General features: G+C 42.9%; 1 protein-coding gene and 1 pseudogene across 4 annotated transcripts; both read right to left on the reverse strand.

The window, feature by feature from the left end:
• Positions 1-6797: 6797 nt before the first annotated feature.
• CDCA4 (cell division cycle associated 4) lies at positions 6798-14695 on the reverse strand. Of its 4 annotated transcripts, XM_088058089.1 has the most exons (5): positions 14581-14695; positions 13764-13933; positions 11068-11148; positions 8937-9214; positions 6798-8775 (listed from the first exon to the last, which is right to left on the reverse strand). In XM_088058089.1, exons 4-5 carry the CDS (start codon positions 8937-8939, stop codon positions 8020-8022), a joined length of 759 nt encoding a protein of 252 aa, XP_087914215.1. In that variant the 5' UTR covers positions 8940-9214; positions 11068-11148; positions 13764-13933; positions 14581-14695; the 3' UTR covers positions 6798-8019. The 4 variants fall into 4 exon arrangements, with proteins under 4 accessions (XP_087914215.1, XP_087914213.1, XP_087914216.1 ...); XM_088058087.1 differs by lacking the exon at positions 8937-9214; XM_088058090.1 differs by lacking the exon at positions 13764-13933 and having other exon boundaries at positions 14581-14599.
• A 340-nt stretch (positions 14696-15035) lies between these two features.
• LOC102109046 (SHC SH2 domain-binding protein 1 pseudogene) lies at positions 15036-17206 on the reverse strand (annotated as a pseudogene).
• Between the last annotated feature and the right edge of the window lie 10 nt (positions 17207-17216).

The following is a 17216-nucleotide window of genomic DNA, read 5'->3' on the forward strand; positions in this document are numbered from 1 at the left end:
AAGAGCCGGGGGGCGGGGCCTAGTACCAGCATCGCCCAATGGGAACACGGGCGCCGCCGAGTCCCGCGTCCCCCGGCGCGGCGCTCCGGGGGCGGCCCCGCCCGCGCTGCCGGGGATGGCGGAGCGGCCGGGCCGGGCTCGGCGGAGCAGCGCTGTGGTGCCTTGAAACCATCTCGGAGCCACCGGCCAACCCGGACCCAACCCCACAGCCACTCCCGTCCCCCCTCTTTTTTTTTTTTTTTGTATAAACTCGCACTCCGTCCGTGACCAAAACTACCAGATTTCAGTAAAAGGCGTGCCCAGGCCTCTACAGAGCAGCGTTCCTACAGCGCCCGGTGCCAGGGCTCTTGGGTAACGAGGCGCACAACCCGACCAGCCCTAGAGCTACGTCAAACATTGCACAATTCTGCCATGAATATTCACTTGATTTTTTTTTTTTTTTTCTTCAAAGATGAGATGGTTTTAGCCATGCTCAAACCTCATATTTGCTTTTCACGGGCATTTGCGTAATCAAGTTACATTGGCACGAGTATTTGTACAAACCAGATTTCAAAATCTGACACTGAAGTATTTGTAAAGGTCGATTTTCCTCTTTTGTCGAACCCTGCCATGGGTTGGTTATGTGATGCATCCCCAAAAAGCTGCTTGATCTAAACTCATCTTTGAAAGAGCCAATCTCTAGGACATTAAAACCAAACAAAACTCAAGGACATTTGCACAGACGGGTTCCTACATCGACGGCGAGCACAGACCAATTTCATACACAAGGTTCCATGTAGGTCTCATCCATACTACAGAAACATTTGCAATTGTCTGCTGGAGATATGCTACAACTTTGATGAAAGTTTTTGTGATTATTCAGCAAAGAAGATTTTTTGTTTTAAACCCTCAAGTCCAATAGATTTTAACCCTTGTGTCTCCTGATGGGGAGGAGTGTGCAAGGCTTGACCCAATACAGGAGTGAAGGGCAGAGAGACAGAAAGCCGGAGCTGACCCCCACGGGTCTCTCACTGAGGATGAGGGGACCATCTCTCCAGGCCACCACTCTTCTGCAGCATGGTGCCCCCAATTCCTCAGCCACAGCTGTGCTCTGACCTCACTGCTGGGGGTCATGGAGCACAGAAGAGGAGCGAGTGCTGCCGTGAGAAGCACTAATGAATCCTTTTTGACACGCTGCCGGAGCTGTGTCGCCTCCCCGAATGGCTGAGGGGTGACACCCCAACCCCCATGGTCCATCTGCTACACCAAGTGTAAGTGCAGAACCAGTGTCAGCACTGAGGGGGAGGAGTGGACTAAATACCTCCCCCAGACCCCTTCCTTCCCACCACACACTGTTGCTTAAGAGGAGGAGTAACCCTGAGATGTTCAGGATTCTTCTGCCTGCTAAAGTCAGCCAGGGACAACCAGGAGTATTGCACCAGGACCGACCCCTGCCATATGCTGGGGATTATCTCCAACTAGACACAGGACAGGCGTGCAGAGGTAGCTGGTGCAAAAGGGATGGATCTGCAATCATTATGTCTAATACAGAATATAAAGGGGTAGTTTAACTAGCAGTACCCCTAAAGTGTTCCCATAGTTTGAGCCAAGGTTAGGCTTTGCAGACTTGACCCCTGCTGGTAAAAAGTCTATGACCTCTGGGCTACCCTGCAGCAGCAGTACAGTCCTGGACAATTCTCCCTCTCTACAGCTCAAGGCAATGCTTGAGCCTCTGGTACAACCATTCTTCTTAAGTCCAGCATACCTCCCAGAAAGACACCAACACCAGTCACTCTTTCTTGAGTGATTAACATAACATAGTCAGGTTCTGTGAGCAATTTTTGTTCTGTGCAATAGGAAAGGGTGAATGTGCCTTCTATAGCGGGTGTTTCTAGAAAGGACAGTTGTTTCAAGCATGCTCTGACAAGAGGTACTGAAAAAAGGAACCTGGAGTTGTTTAAATGCATGCATCACAACCTTGGATTCATGGCTTAACACTTGAAGTTAACAGAAATGACCCAAAATATGGTGATTATTTGCAAAGGGTTTGGTCACTTCTTTGTGTTAACAGTAGAATTCACATAAAAGAACTGGAACCTCGTTTAGCTTGGAAATATTTAGCATCTTATGTGCTAGAGGAGCCATGCTTGTCTCACACAGTGAATTCAGAGGTCTGAGCATGCATATAAGGTCTTTCTTGACAAAAAACTTCCTTTAAAAGGCCCTTATGTTCTCAAATGAGGTCATGTTCTAGGAGTCTAATGCTCTCCCATTTTGACTTGAACAGGATTGCATATGATTTTTTAATGATTTAAACACGGCCTTTCAGAATGTCTGTACTCACTGCAGCAGTCCAGGATGCCATTCTCACGAGCAGCATATTTGCTTTTGCAGCAAATTTTGCATAAACCAGGAAAAAACACAACCCTCAAACCAATCAATGTCTCTATATAACTCATCTGAAAGGAAAGCCGGAGGTTTGCTACTTCTTCTTACCTTCATACTCGGCATCTATTCAAAAACATGGTTCCAGCAACACAGGAACTAATGAAGACTGCTTTCCTATGGATTTATGCCTCTGATTAATTACTCTGTATCTAAGGTATGAGCTCTAATTGAAGCTGGTGTCATGCCTGGAAACTTATGTCTCTCCCTTATCTGAATTACTGGATATCAGTACAGAATGCTGTTTTCTTCTGGTATCTCCACACTTGGATACATTCTAAAAATGTAGTGACTGTGAGATCTGCCAGATTTGATTGAAATAAATTAGCTATTCTAAAGCTGAGTGGCAGAATGATCCCATATATGCCATCCTTCCACAGGAAAGTGAGAAAGGCAGAGCACGCTGCACTAAAGCCTGGTTAGTTTTACCACCTCTTTTTGGTGGTAAAGCCGCTGTGAACAAACTAATCCTAGACAGTTACTCAAATTTATTAGAAAAAGCTATGACACAAGATGCTTATTACAAAACCTAACACCTTACTGAATATTTCTCAGAGTAGGAAATTAGCCATTGTTCTCTTTTGTCAAAGGAATCATAATTTACAAGAAAAAGCACTTTCCCCCTATACCTTTCAAACAAAGCAGAGACACAAAAGTAAACTATGGTACTGAGCTTCAATTTAAACAATTAACCATTCAGAAATTTTGTCTTAAACTTTCAGTCAGCTCACTGGACACAAAATAATCCAAACACCCAGTATTTTCCATATCTAGCCTTTCTCTCAGAAATTATTTCAAACACAGAAGAGTGAATTCATTACAAGTACTGTTTTTTTTTTAAGTATTAAACTCTTGGTTTTTGAGTTTGTTTTTTATCAACATACCTGCTCTTCCCCTTGGAAGTCCTGTTTTGTAAGCTTGCACAACCCCAGGTTGAAGTTGCATTATTTGGTACATTTCTTTTCCTCTCCAAATCTTGTCTGTAAATGGAACATGAAAAATAGCATATGCGGTTCCTTTGCTGCAGCATTTTACTATTGCAGTACATACTTGCACTTCCCACAAGCTCCATGGGGACTTCCAAATACAGCATACAGGGGAATACAATTTCTGTTTAATTCTGGTTTTGCAAGAAGTCTTGTAATCACCTGTATCTTCAATTACTCTTGCCTAAAAAGATGACAGTTGAAATTACTGAAATATTTCCCTGGCAATGCAAAGCAGTCTCCAGCATTAGGTTTTCCTGTTGATATGTTCGTCATGTTTGAATATTTACCACAATAATTCTTCAAGTCATAAACCACTCATTTTGGGGGAATGTTAGTTAAGCAAATGAATAATTATTGTTGTTTTTTAAAGGAAGAGCTACCATACAAACTTATGAAAAGCATGTCAAATAATGAAATTTTTGTATTTTTCACTAGTGTCATGGGGTGGCTTTGTACTCTTAGTATTAGTCACAGAGCATGAAATAACACTCACTTAAGAACTGATGAGCGAACAAAATTTGTCATCATCAGTCTCTTTTTTTTTATATGGGACTACACATTCTAGGCCTGAGACACAAGCATACTTTCACTTTGAACAGAAGTAATTTTTGAAAGCATTTTTATTTGCTGTATCATAGATGTCAGAAAACAAATGTGTTGGGTTTTTTTCATTCTAGTTTTTCAGTTTGTTTACTTATAAGGTAATATGGAATAAGTTGCAGGACTGCAAGGCAGTCACGCAAATCAATATTCTGAGACACAAAAAATCTATAATGGTCTGGTAATTACAATATTAAACTATACTCTCAGACAATTTAAAATGCCTTTTAAAATGCTTACTAAAGCAGCCCAGACATACCTGAACTTCAAAAAAAGTCTGAGGACAGCTTTGAGAACAGGTAATTCCTGGTGAGTATGAGGGCTCAGCTCACGTGTGAATCCCTAACTGCTCCAGGCTGAAACCCTTCCCTGCTGCACCTCCAAGGCAGTCTGGTCAGGAAAGGTGCTTTTTTTATTCAAAGACCTGATTCTCTCTTCATTGACTAAATTTGTCCTTTAGGCAAATACAGCTACAGTCATAGAGACAAGTGTAGAGACAGATGATGTCTTTTGCACTTTTGTCTCAGGCAAACTCCCAGAGCTGTGGCAGAGAGAGGGGGTTAAAAGAAACCTACAAACACCACACAAACACAGAAGCAATAAGCAGACAAGCCATGGTTACAGCACCCTGGATCCTTGCACTTCTTGCATTTGCAGAATGCCTGAGCTCTGATTCTCCGGCAAGGGAAAAGGGGAAATAAAACCACATGCACAGAAGAAGGGGACAGATACCCAGTGTTACCTGCAAAGGAAGCAGATTGGATATTAGCTATGTGCTTGACAGTGCTTGCTTTTGTGCAGGTCTGCAGCCCAGTGACACCAGGCAGACCAACAGCCCTGTCAGACACACGGCATTGATGATGTGCAAGCTCCACAACTTCCCTAGGAGTACAAAGTCCTAGGAGTGGCAGCAGAATTTGTCACAAGCTTTTCCTAATTTAAGAGGCTACATTTTTATTGTTTTTTTTTTTTAATTTCTCATTTACAAACAGAAATTAAGAAAATCCCCACCAGCTAACATTTTTAGCAACACCTTACTAAAGAAATGAAATGGCGGTTAGAAAATAAGATTATTTTTTTATTATTCCTTTTTTTTTTTTTTTTTTTACCACCAGGAGAAGCAAAGCATGAGAAGCTGAATCAGATTGAGACACATTATTAAACCAACAGGGAGACAAGCTGATTTTACAGACTGGTCTCTGCAAAGTCAAACCAGCTGTAGGCACCCATCAGTTCTGCATGGTGACTCTGCAAGTTTCAGCAATAACAATTATTATACCTGCTGAGCCAAGATACCAGGCTTGTAAGAGCACATAAGATTTGGCATAAGTCTTAAGAATGTAATAAAATAGGATATATATTTCTGTTTAAATGCTTAACTCTATATATGCCTACTTACCTAACACATTTCCTGTTAATCCAGCTAGTCTCTATAAATTGTTTTAACAATAGTAGAGTTATAAATACACACATGTGCATTTGAGACACAGTTTAAGTTATGAACAAGTTATATTGATTCCTATCTGTAACATGCAGACTGATGCACATGGAGGTGGGGAAGAACATTTTTAAAATATCTTAACACAAAATTGCTCATTTAATGAAAATAGAGGGTATGGAGGCAGAGGGGAACATCTATAATTGCTCAAACCTGTGGTTTTTCAACACAGTTCAGAGCAATTTTGGGAGTTTCCCAGAGGAAAGTAAGACATTTAGTTATTCCAATCAATGTTGATATTCCCTTTATAAAACTCTGAAACTGCCTGGCTTTCTGATTTACCCCCTAAGGCACCTGCAGTCCAGTCCAGCGGTTCATGCACAAAAAAGCATCAAGAAAAATTACCTGCAGATTTATGATTTTTAAGGAATCTCTGATACTACAAGAAACACTACCAAACAAGCCAGCTTTATTTCACTGTGAGATATGACAGTTTGTATCTGTATTTGGATCCTGCCAAATCAGCATTTATTACTGCAATACCTATGAGTGATCTCTCAATTAAAACATGTAGCATGAGCAAAATTCTCTTTGGTCCAGCTATATCCTACAGACTGAACTTGCAAGTACCTATATGCTATTTGGTGCTTTAACGTGAAGTTATTAATTTAAGTGAGAAAGCAAAGTTTAACTACAGCAACTACAAATTATCTTATGCCAAATCTAATATAAGGAAACATCTTCCAGTTCACTGGAGACTCACACCAAATGCATGGTTTCAGAAGATGGAGCCCATACGCATTCAACTGTCGAGTTTGTAAAATTTAGCTAAATGATATGATCTTTCCTCAAAGCAGATGATTCTAAAGCACATAAGCTCAGTGGTCTCCTTATTCTTGAAGTGATACTCAAATGTTCTTAACACCCCTTTGGCACCCCCACCTCCAATCCTGTTCCCAGGTTTGAGAACCTGCACCACAGGTAAGGTCACTTATGGGAAGGCAGAGCCTGTCACACACAGCAAGGTTTTCTTTTCTTGTTCAGCAACTTGCTTGGCTTAGATCTACAGAAAACAACCACGTTACTGAGAGATGTCTTCCCCTGACACAGCCACGGCCAACATATTCCAATGTTGAAACCAATCCGTATTTTCTCCCTTCCCTGCTCCCTGCTAGCTTGGGGCTTTTCCCCAGTAGCAGCTTCTGATGGTAAACATTTGTTATTTTAGAATAAAATCATAGGCTATACTCAAATTATCCCTTTCCCCCCAAAAAGCCTCCTAGGAAGAAGCTTAGTTATATACACTCTAAACCAAATGCACTGGAAAAAAAGACCACCATCCCGTGTTGTATTACATTTTTTGTTATTTAAAAAAGCCAAGAGGAAACCCTTGGTAAGAGTGGGGCATATTAATTATGACAAGACATCATGACATTCCAACCAGTGAGACTTAAAGGCCGCCAGTAACACTTTTTGTAGTAATTAGTGCAAGATAGTTATCCCATATAAACAAATATTTGATGGTAGACTTCAATGATAAACAATTCACTTGATGACATTTACATATAAATACACATAAATAAAAACCTACATCATTTAGGTTTGTAGTTAACAAAAAGTATGGTCTGAAATGAATTAAATGTAATTGTGTCTAGCTAGATCAAAGCTCTTCCTATAATGATACTCAAATATGTGGGGTATGAAAAGCATAAATGTACAATTCTCAATTTAGTAAAGTACTACGCTATAAAACAGAATCATGAAAACAGCTCTTACATTTTAATGCAAAGTATAAAATTGTATATTTACATTTACATACACTTTACTGAACTACATTGGGTAGCTCATGGTAAAAAAACATCCCTTTTTGAAAATCTTGCAAAAAATACATCAACTGCAGATATGATCAAAAGTTACTAAATCAGCAGCTGACATAAATCTGTAGTAAAAAATATATTTTAGGAAAATACCTGGAAAAATCTAAACACCAATAAACACTTTAAAACTATTTCTGAAGTAAAAATTGTAGCAAAACCCAGAAGAAGCTAGCAAGGATAACAAAGACTATTGCATACTGCTCTTTAAGAGCCATGTAGCGACATAAAACAGAAGCAGCAGGTATGGTAGGAGTTTTGTGGTGTAACAAAGTAGAAACCAGAGGAAAATAGGAAACCAATTATCCAACTTCTCTCTCTGTTTATTACCATTTTTATGGGGGAAGTATAAGATGAGAGAATCCCTCTCCCTGAGGATATCCTCTATCAAAGGCTAAAAGAAATTGGTAAAAAGAACCCAATTTCAAGAGCCTTGGACCCCCAACGTAGACATTTTGTCCATATGTACTTAATGTTCAGTGGAGGATAAATCAGATTGTTACACTACAAGTTACAGGTTAACCTTAAGAGTTAACACTATTTTGCAATATGAAGTGCTTCTTAACATATATATCTATATAATATATAGATACCTGTAAAATACTCGTGCAGATTTGACAGAACAAACTGTGGAAATTCCTTTCTCAAGTCTTTTCTTCCCATTAACAGATCTTTACCTCCTATGCAATGAGGTTCAGGATTCAACAAGGATTTCAACAATATGATCAAGGTCATTAAGATCAGATTTACAATTAGAGTTAGAAGCTGTATTTGTTGGAGTAGAAAATGTTTCAAGATTATCACAGTGTCCCATTTTTGTGTTGCTCATCATGCCAGTTAACATAGTATCAAGATCATAATAAGAATTGTCAACTTCTGAAAACAGATCTTCAACAGAATTAGGACTTTTATTCTCCAGTGTCTCAAATATTTGATCTAAAGATTTTTGAAAGTTTCCTTTATTTTCTTGTGGATTCTCCATTTCCCACACGTTGCTCTGTAAGTTTCTTGGTGCTTGCACTGAAGAGGCTGTTGACATAGTTTCTGAACTATCTTGTCCCTGGTCACTCTCAAAGTCTTTATTGAAAGTACCATAGGCTGGAACATGCTTTCCCTCAGCTTGATCCCTAGATGAACGGCAGAGGATATCTGTTGAAACAAGACGATCCAGGGATGCCTGCCCTGTACTCTGTGTATTTATCATCTGCCAAGTCCCATCTTGAGTCATTTCCTCTTGGATCTGCCGTACTGTGTTTGCTATAAGTACTGAACGACAAAGGTTGGGTTCGACCAGCATGTGACACAGCTGAAGTTTAACCAAGGACATATCTAAAAGTGACTGCCGCTGGAGATTATAGGAAGGGATAGCCTTAATACCAGCCAGAGTCCCTTCAATATCTTCTTCACCATCAAAACATTTTCTCTTCAATCCTCGTACAAACATTGTGTCCTATTAAAAAAACCAAACAAATAAAAAAAAAATAATAATGTACAACATAAACAGCTTAAGAGATAGGAGGGAAAAAAAAGTACTAAAAAAGAGAACAGTGAACTTTAATCTTTTATTAAAAAGCAAATTCTTTAAAGATAGAAACATCAGAATTGTCATACCATGTTCTAGAATGGCCAGTGTGGTACAACAGGGGTCAGGAACATGTGGACCGGGTCCCAAAGGCGACATTCGGGAACCAGGGGTGAGCAGGTCCACAAGGCATGGCATCGGAGAGAGGCAGGGGCTCCCAGCTCCTGGCTCCCATTAAGCTCCACACTTGATGGAAGTCAGGGGCTGATGCCTCGCACAGAAGCAAACATCTCACCGGCTGTATTTCACCTACTGGAGAGGCAGTTTCTCCTCGCTCCTCCCGAGTTTCTACTGGCATGCTTAGCCTCTAATTTTGGAAATAAAAATACAACCTGGCATACCATCTTTAAAAGATTTGACCCCTCCAGAACATTAATATGCCTAACAAAGTAACATGAAAGAAATAAAACATGGGCAGCATATGTGAAAAGATTAGCTTGTTTTGGCTACAAATAGAGTAATATCTAGATTTGTTCTATGTAACTTGAGACATTCAGAAGAGGTGCCTAAAGCAGTCCTTCCGGTTCCCTTCCTTGGGTGAGTAAGTGAACTGTGTAATTCCAATAAGAACTGGGCAAGTCCAGTAAGGATAGTCACAGTCATCCTCTGTGTGGGCTCCTGTATTCCTTTCCCAGTTGACTAAGATAGCAAAATTCCTATATTCAAAGCTTAGGTTCACAGCTAAAAACACACAGGGTGCATGCAGGCTTTTCAGTATTCACACCTAAAATCACTTGCTGAATTCTCCAAGGGGTGCCTCTGAAGTACCAGCCTTAGCTCTTCTTCTGAATTGCACTAATTTTGACAACAGTACCCCATGCAAATATTGCAGCTGGTACTCTGGAATATGAAGTAACTTTTTTTTAATGTAGTATATATCACTTTTAGTCTTATAAAAATTGGGCTGTAAATTAAAGCTGGTGCCTGATCTTTACATTTATGCTTCTTCCTTATTTTCTTTCTAAGTCTTCTGATCTTAGAATTCCTGTTTGCCCACTATTTGAGGACTTTTTTTCTTAAGGTAGTGACCCAAACAAAAAAGTTTTTCAACTTTAAAAGCTGATAAACCAAAATACTATTGCAGTGTCTTTCTATATAATTTCCCATTTTCCTCGATAAGCCCTAAACTCTGCCTTGCTTTTCAGGTTGCTACAGTACATTCCACATATTTTCAAGGAATTCTCTCTCAGCTTTCTCAGAGACTCTAAAAATCCACTAAAAGGCAACAACACTGTTCCTTTCAAAATACATTACATGCTTATCTACTGTGAAAACCTGGGAATAGCACAGTAGCTAGATAAACACTTGGTCTGACTCTGTACAACACTTGTTACATTGCTGTATATATCCATGAAATAACCTTCGTTGGGATTTACCCGCTCTTGAAAGATTTTTTCCACTGAAGGTACAAAACTCTTCAGAAATCATAATGTGCAGAGACTACAGAATTGAATGAACTTGGTCTTGTAGTCATTTTTCATAACTTCTTAAAAGCTATCCATGGATTAGCTATGGATTAAATACTTTGGACATTTCTTCTAAAATTTTATCCTGAAACCTAACATACTTGCATTACTTCTATTAAATACAACACATGATGTTTCTCAATAGATCCTTTTCCAGATTTTTAGACATACCTGCAAATTTCCTATCAAAGGATATCCTATTTAGTTTTTCCTACACTTGTATAATTTCTGAACACACCCTGCCCTCCCATGTGAAACAACCTCTAGAAATATCTTTTGGGACTGTGTACAAATTATGTATGATTGAATCATTGAACATAAAACACTGTGCAGAGTTTGAAACTTCTTTTATTTCAACTTACATTCCTGTGAAGAGTAATTAAAACTTCAATTGAATGCTAACCTGGTTTTCTGACATTTATAATTTAGCATTTATATGCCTTCTAAGGCACACCAGCAGAACACAGGAAAAAACTTGAAAACCTCAATACATCACACTTGGGCACCTAGAAGCAGACGAAAAACATTTATTGATTCTTAAAGATAAATCTTTCACAGCATTCACTGGATTTTTTTCTAAAGCTTGCTTTCAATTAGTATCTTACATCATAAAGCCAGTTCTTTGTCATCCTGTTCTCATGACTGCACAGAGTACCAGGTTACGGTTTCATCTAAGAAGCAAAAAGTGACGTACCAGGAATTGTGTTTGATGCAGTCCTTCCTCTTCTCCCATGCTACTGAGCAAGAGTCCATACAGTAAAAGTGACAGCTCCACCTGCCAAGCACAGGGAAGCAGGATGTCAAGCAGAGACAGGAGATGCAAAACAAAATAGTTTTGCTTCAGTATCTTTATCCTGGTATGATGTGAGCATCAAAAACATGAATAGTACAATTAAACCCAATGCACAATTAGAGCACAAATGTGATTTGGCCAACAATACCCCCAAAATCTGCAGCAGGAGGAAAACACTAGTTTAATCCCAAGTCCTAGGCTACTGCCCTGACCTTTGGACTAGCCTCTCCCTTCTGCCTACACCTTTGCCATTTAAAGGGCAAACAAAAATTTTTTATATGAGCATTAAAGTTTTCACTTTATAATGACAGCAAGTCTTCCTTTACTTTTATTACCAAACTATAGTTTCTACCTTTCTTGTACAAACACATGTATGTCTGTAGCATCTAGAGAAAATGAAGTGGCACAAACACAAAACTGTAACATAGCAAAACATGAGAATTTCCCTTTACCAGCACAGAAACTTTGTGACTAAGACTTATTTTGCAAGATGACAATAATGAAAGTAATGACAGTAATTAAACTACTTGAACTATAAAGGCTGAGTTTTTAAATCCATTTAAGTATAATAAAATTTGATATCTCAAATACAATTTCCCATCACATGCAACAATTCCCTTAACTACTGAAACTAAAAAGAATGCTGTTCTAACAGGCTACAAAAACTTTTATAATAAACTATGGAAACAATTCAGATACTTTTCTAGACATGTCTGTGCAGTACAAGTCAGTTGTGTCTCCAACTGAAGTGTATACCTAGAAAAGAAACAAAAGAAGATGCACATGGACATCTGTTGTTATTTTCTGTTTTGTCTAGTAATAAACAATTTCTCAAGATTGCTTGCTCACAGATGGGGAGGGGGGGGGAAGAAGATGGCTGACAAAGGACTTGGGGGTGGGAGTGCAGAAAGCATATTTTTCCTCAAGAAGCTTGCATACTTGTTAAAATACCACAACGGAAAAAAACCAAAATCCACCTTTCCACCTTTAACATTCTCAAGCCAAAATCTTTTGACTTGATCCCAGATATTCAAACTACATGATGTTATGTCATGGAAACTGTATTTCAGCCAAATCATAGTCTTATTTTCTTTTATGGACTGAGCTCACAGCAACTTTAGAAACAGTGTCTTAAGGCATCTGAACTACAATTTCAGTCAGACACCTTATCAAGTCAGTGAACTATTTCTTATTTCTGGCACTTTATGACACTATAAAAGTTCAGAAGTTTTTGCTCCCCAGGTACAGTTTCAAAACATTTATAAATGAAAAGTGATCTCTTTTACAGCCTGTGTCTGGTAACTATTTTGAATCCCAAAATTTCTATTTATGGGAGTTAGGTGACAAGGACATAAACCTAATTTGAAAAAACCCAACCATGCAAAACACAACAAACACTCCCCCCCAATAACTACAGGTAAATATGGTGCAGTCATGAGAAAAATAAATTGGAACATTTTCTGATGCTATTTGGTATATCTGACAATTTTAGGGGGAGAGGCTGTGGCTGTTTGCCTTGCAAAATAGTGGACAATACAGGAGGGGACCACTGCTGTTGGTAAAAGAGCCATTATCACATCCACTAACTAAATGACAGGGGATTCGGGCAGACCAGTCCAGACTGTAATACATTTACATATTACAAAAGTAAAGCTTTCCCATGCAATACAGTAATATGTAAAACCTGCTGCATGTGATTCCAGGTTCTTCTCTAGGACAATAACCAAACCACATGGACCTCTGTTAGTATAAAGTTGAAGAATATGTCCATCACAACATTCATTTATTTGGGTTCTATAAACTGGCATAGTTGTGTACCTCAGAAACCTCACTAAAAGCATATTAACTTCATAGCTACTGTCAGATGCAATTAAAACCTTGCACACAAATGACCTCCTCCAGACTTCTCTGCATTATCTCAAATAAGCACTCTTCTCAAGAGAATGCTAAATTTGAAACTTAATTAATTAAAATCTAAGTACCTTTTCCTATTGATTTATGTATTAATATACTCAAAAAGGCATTAGCCATTGTGTAAAACCTTTTGGTACACCAGAGCAAGACTGCTGCTGCTTCAGAGTCAAGGTGTTCAAAATCCCCTGATAAATTCAAGCAGCATCTTTATTTGTCCAAGAGGCAGCATCATCTTCTTTCTTCCTCTGCTATCCCAGTGTCATGAGCCCAAACTTTGTGTGTTCCACTAAACTGCTGTTTGAAACATCTACGCAAAATAAATGTTGTCAAGGAGACAACAGCTAGCTGCAGCATAGTGCACTAGGAAAAAGGAGTTTTGTGGGTTTTGTTGTTTTTAGAAAATAATAGCACAGTATTATGCAATTCATTATAAGTTTTGTTTTTACGATTGACAAATTCCCAGTCTGCTTTACAAGTAAGAGGCTTGAAATTTGCTCCAATTCTTATTAGAGCATCAACTTCAGAACTCCAGGTTCACACTCAATTCAGACTCATATAGTGATATGCTGCCAAAGATATACTTAAGTACTTAAGGGAAAAAGCTGCCTCCCATTAACTGGGGTAACAGAGAAGATAGGGAATTCAGCAGTGCTCATCTTTAGGAGAAAGCAGACAAAACCTACCTAGGCCAGTGCTGGAGGTTGTGAAGCACAGTGGTGCTTTTTGTACAGCCGAGTACAGTGATGATGGTTAGCACAAGAAGGCAAGAAGGGGCCGTATGTCCCCTCTACCACTCTAATCCTCTCCGCTTCAACACTGGCTTTTCTAAGAACCGTGGGAAGAAACCAAAGCTCTGTGGAACAGTGGAGAAAAAGACGGAAAGAGAGCTACTCCTCCTCTTTAACAATGCACGTGTACCCATATGGTGGTGTCGAGGTACAAGGTGGGATGCAGACACAGCAGAGGGCTGCTAAGGCCAGAAACATCGCTATTCGGACTGGAACAAAGGCCTCTATAAAGCACTAGGGTCTGTCCACCCTGGGGCGTAGGGGGCTTGCAGGCAGCTCTCCAGCACTCGAGAGATTTAGGAAGAGGTTCCAGCAGCCGGGGAAGGGCAGGCTGGGCAGCTGGGCTAGGAGCTCGTGGAAACGCAGGCGGGGGACAGGAGCGCTGAGCGGGGGGAGCCCGCAGAGCCGGGGGGAGAGGCGGGACCAGGGCGGGGAGCGAGGGGGAGCTCCCCGGTGGTGGGAGGGTAGCGGAGTGCCCGGCTGAGGCGCGGCCGATGAGGCAGCACGGCTGCGGAAGGGACCGAACGGAGGAGAGGTGCGGAACAGGCCCCCTGTCCCGCCCGCCCCGGCCCCCTCAGCGCTCCCGGCGGTTACACATCGCCCGCGCTCCCGCCGCCATTTTGAATCGACCCCGTCCCCTCCATGGGTTTCGCCGGCACCGGCTTTCCGCGGATCCGACCCACCCCGGCCCGACTCAGCCCACCGTACTCACAGCCTTGCCGCTGCTGTCGCCAGCGCACGCCCGCCCAAGAGCCCGCACTCCGCTCCCGCCTCACCGCCCGCTCCGCGCCTGAGGGACGGGCGGAGCCAGCCGGCCCCGCCTCTCCCCGCCCGCCATCTTATTGTCAAACCCCACAAAGGCACCCGCGTCCACCGGGGGCGGGCCTTTCCGGGAGACCGCGCCCACCAAAGAACGACGGCGGCTTCTATTGGCTGCTTCCAGGCCCGGCAAGCGCCACTCGCCTCTACGATTGGCTATAACGCCCGTCTGTCCCGCCCCGGGCTCCGCCCCCGAAGGCGATGGGGTTGCCATGGCAGCCCGACCCTTCCCCTCGGCCGTGAGAGGCTGAGGGAGGCGGGGGCGGGGGCGAGGCGGGGCCACCCCGATTTCAAATCGCAGCCAAGGGCCTGCGGCGTGTCTGGGCTCCCGGCCACGGGCTCCGGCGGGAACAGGTTCAGACCTGGCCGCACTGCAGCCTGGGGGGAGCCGTGCTGGAGGAGGGAGCCTTGGCCGCCCTGGCCCGGACACTTCCCGCCGTCAGGCGCCACTTCCTTCAGGGCCGGGGAGCCCCGGAGCTGTGCCCGCGGGGGTGACAGGAGGCCTCAGTACTCCATTAGCAAGGCCTGTGGCATTTCCTGTTCGGGCCCGGCCGCCCAGCCCCGGGTCTCGCAGTCAGAGCCAAGAACCCGCGTGCTTGGGGCGGAGGTGATGTCTCACAGCCCGCAGGGAGCCGCTGTCTGAACACGAGTCAGCAGTGAGTGCCCAGGTGGACAAGACCAGTGGCATCCTGGCCTTTATCAGGAATAGTGTGGCCAGCAGGACCAGGGAAGCGATCGCCCCGCTGTACTGGGCACTGGTGAGGCCACACCTCGAGTGCTCTGCCCAGTTCTGGGCCCCTCAGTTCAGGAATATTGAGGTGCTGGAGTGTGTCCAGAGAAGGAAAGACAGCTGATGAAGGGTCTGGAGCACAAGTTTTATGAGAAGCAGCTGAGGCAGCTTATTTAGCCTGGAGAATGGGAGACTCACTACAACTCCCTCACAGGAGGGTGCCCCCCCGCCCCGGTGGGGTCGGGCTTTGCTCCCAGGGAACGAGTGACAGCCCAAGAAAGAACATAGCCTTAAGCTGTGCTGTAGGGAGTTTAGGCTGGACATTAGGAAGACTTTCATCACAGAAAAGGTGATTAGGCACTGGAAGCGGCACCACCAAGGAGGTGGTGGAGTCACCGTCCCTGGAGGTGCTGAAGGAAGACTGCACCTGGCACTTAGTGCCATGGTCTAGCTGACACGATCCTGTTTGGTCACAGGTTTCGCTCGATCTCGGAAGTCTTTTTCAGACTGATTCTGTCCTAAAGCTGCCGTTGCTCTGCCGGGCGAAACCCCCTCCCCAAACCTTGCTCGCCGCTGTGACCCCAGCTCGATGCAGCTGCACATCTGTAACCACTTAGGCCGCCCCAGCGTCTCTCGGTCGCTCGCCCGGCCCAGCAGCTACGTGCCGGCTGCTCCGGAGCAGCCCGGGGGAAGGAGGGGCGGCTGGCCCGGGCTGCCGGAGAGCCGCACAGGCGGCAGCTGCTGCCTCCCGCCCCCGAGGCGCGGCGGGACGGGGAGGGGAAGGAAATGGAGAAAGGGTGGGATAGGCAGCAGGAGCTGGAGGATCGGCGAGGCTGATTCCTATTGCGGCTAAGGCTCTGTAGGGAAGGATGGGAAACAGCAGAGCTGTGGCATATACAGTAAAGCAGGAGGAAATAACGTTTCCATGGCAAAACAAGATCTGCTTTTAGGACAAGACAGTTCACTCAGTCATCTTTTGTCACTTCATCCGGTCTTCTTTGTAGAAGTAGCCCCGAGTTCATTTGCAATTTCGAAGTTACCTTCAGTTTGCTCAGAAATGTCAGGTCTCTCATGAAGCTGTGCATTCAGGTAATTATTCATGCCTGAAGCTTCTATACAGGCTGGCCATCCCCCGACTGGGTGGGCTGTGTGTTCCCTTTTGTTCTGACTCAGAGACCATCACTGATCTGACCAGGACCACATCATATCCTTTATTACTATGGATCCCATTATTGATCATAATTACCTTTGGAATGTCATAATATTCATCTAAGAAGTCATCTATAAGAATTCTCTCCTTGCAGCAAGTACATACCATTGCTCAACAGAGTTTATGCATTACCTGGATATATTCCCACACCAGCACCCTTGGCATCACGCAGATCTGAGTTTTTCATTAATAGCTTTGCTGATGTCTGCACTGTTATGCCTCTGGTTCCACAGTGTAACACACAATTCTCCAGGGTGTTTTTCCCCATGATGGATGTTTAAAACCTCCTTCACAACTTCATGTTGCATTCACTTCAAGCTGTAGATCTTATATTGGATTATGTACAATCAAGAAAGGTGTCTCCTTTTTTTTTGTTTATTTTACCACAATGTAAAAGCCATAGCCTTTGAGTTCAACTGAATCAGCACTGCAGAGCAGGCCCCCTAGAACACAGTGACCAGGAGACATGATGACTGTGTCTGCTTCATAACAGGCATTTACAGCTGTCAGTGGATTACAGTGAAACTGTATTTCTAGGTCTTTACCACAATCAGCAACAAGCCCAGAATCACACCATGTTCTCAGAATG

Source organism: Pseudopodoces humilis, chromosome 7 (assembly GCF_049639895.1).
Source record: "Pseudopodoces humilis isolate 2021_Gansu_Grassland_sample_001 chromosome 7, ASM4963989v1, whole genome shotgun sequence".
In the NCBI taxonomy this organism is placed as follows: Eukaryota; Metazoa; Chordata; class Aves; order Passeriformes; family Paridae; genus Pseudopodoces; species Pseudopodoces humilis.

Bases quoted from the DNA above. Each gene is read 5' to 3' on its own strand.
- CDCA4 (XM_088058087.1), bottom strand. From the start codon at position 11,106: ATGGGAGAAGAGGAAGGACTGCATCAAACACAATTCCTG. The intron at 8,776-11,067 runs GTACGTCACTTT...TTTTTTTAATAG, and splicing joins TGCATCAAACACAATTCCTG to GACACAATGTTTGTACGAGG.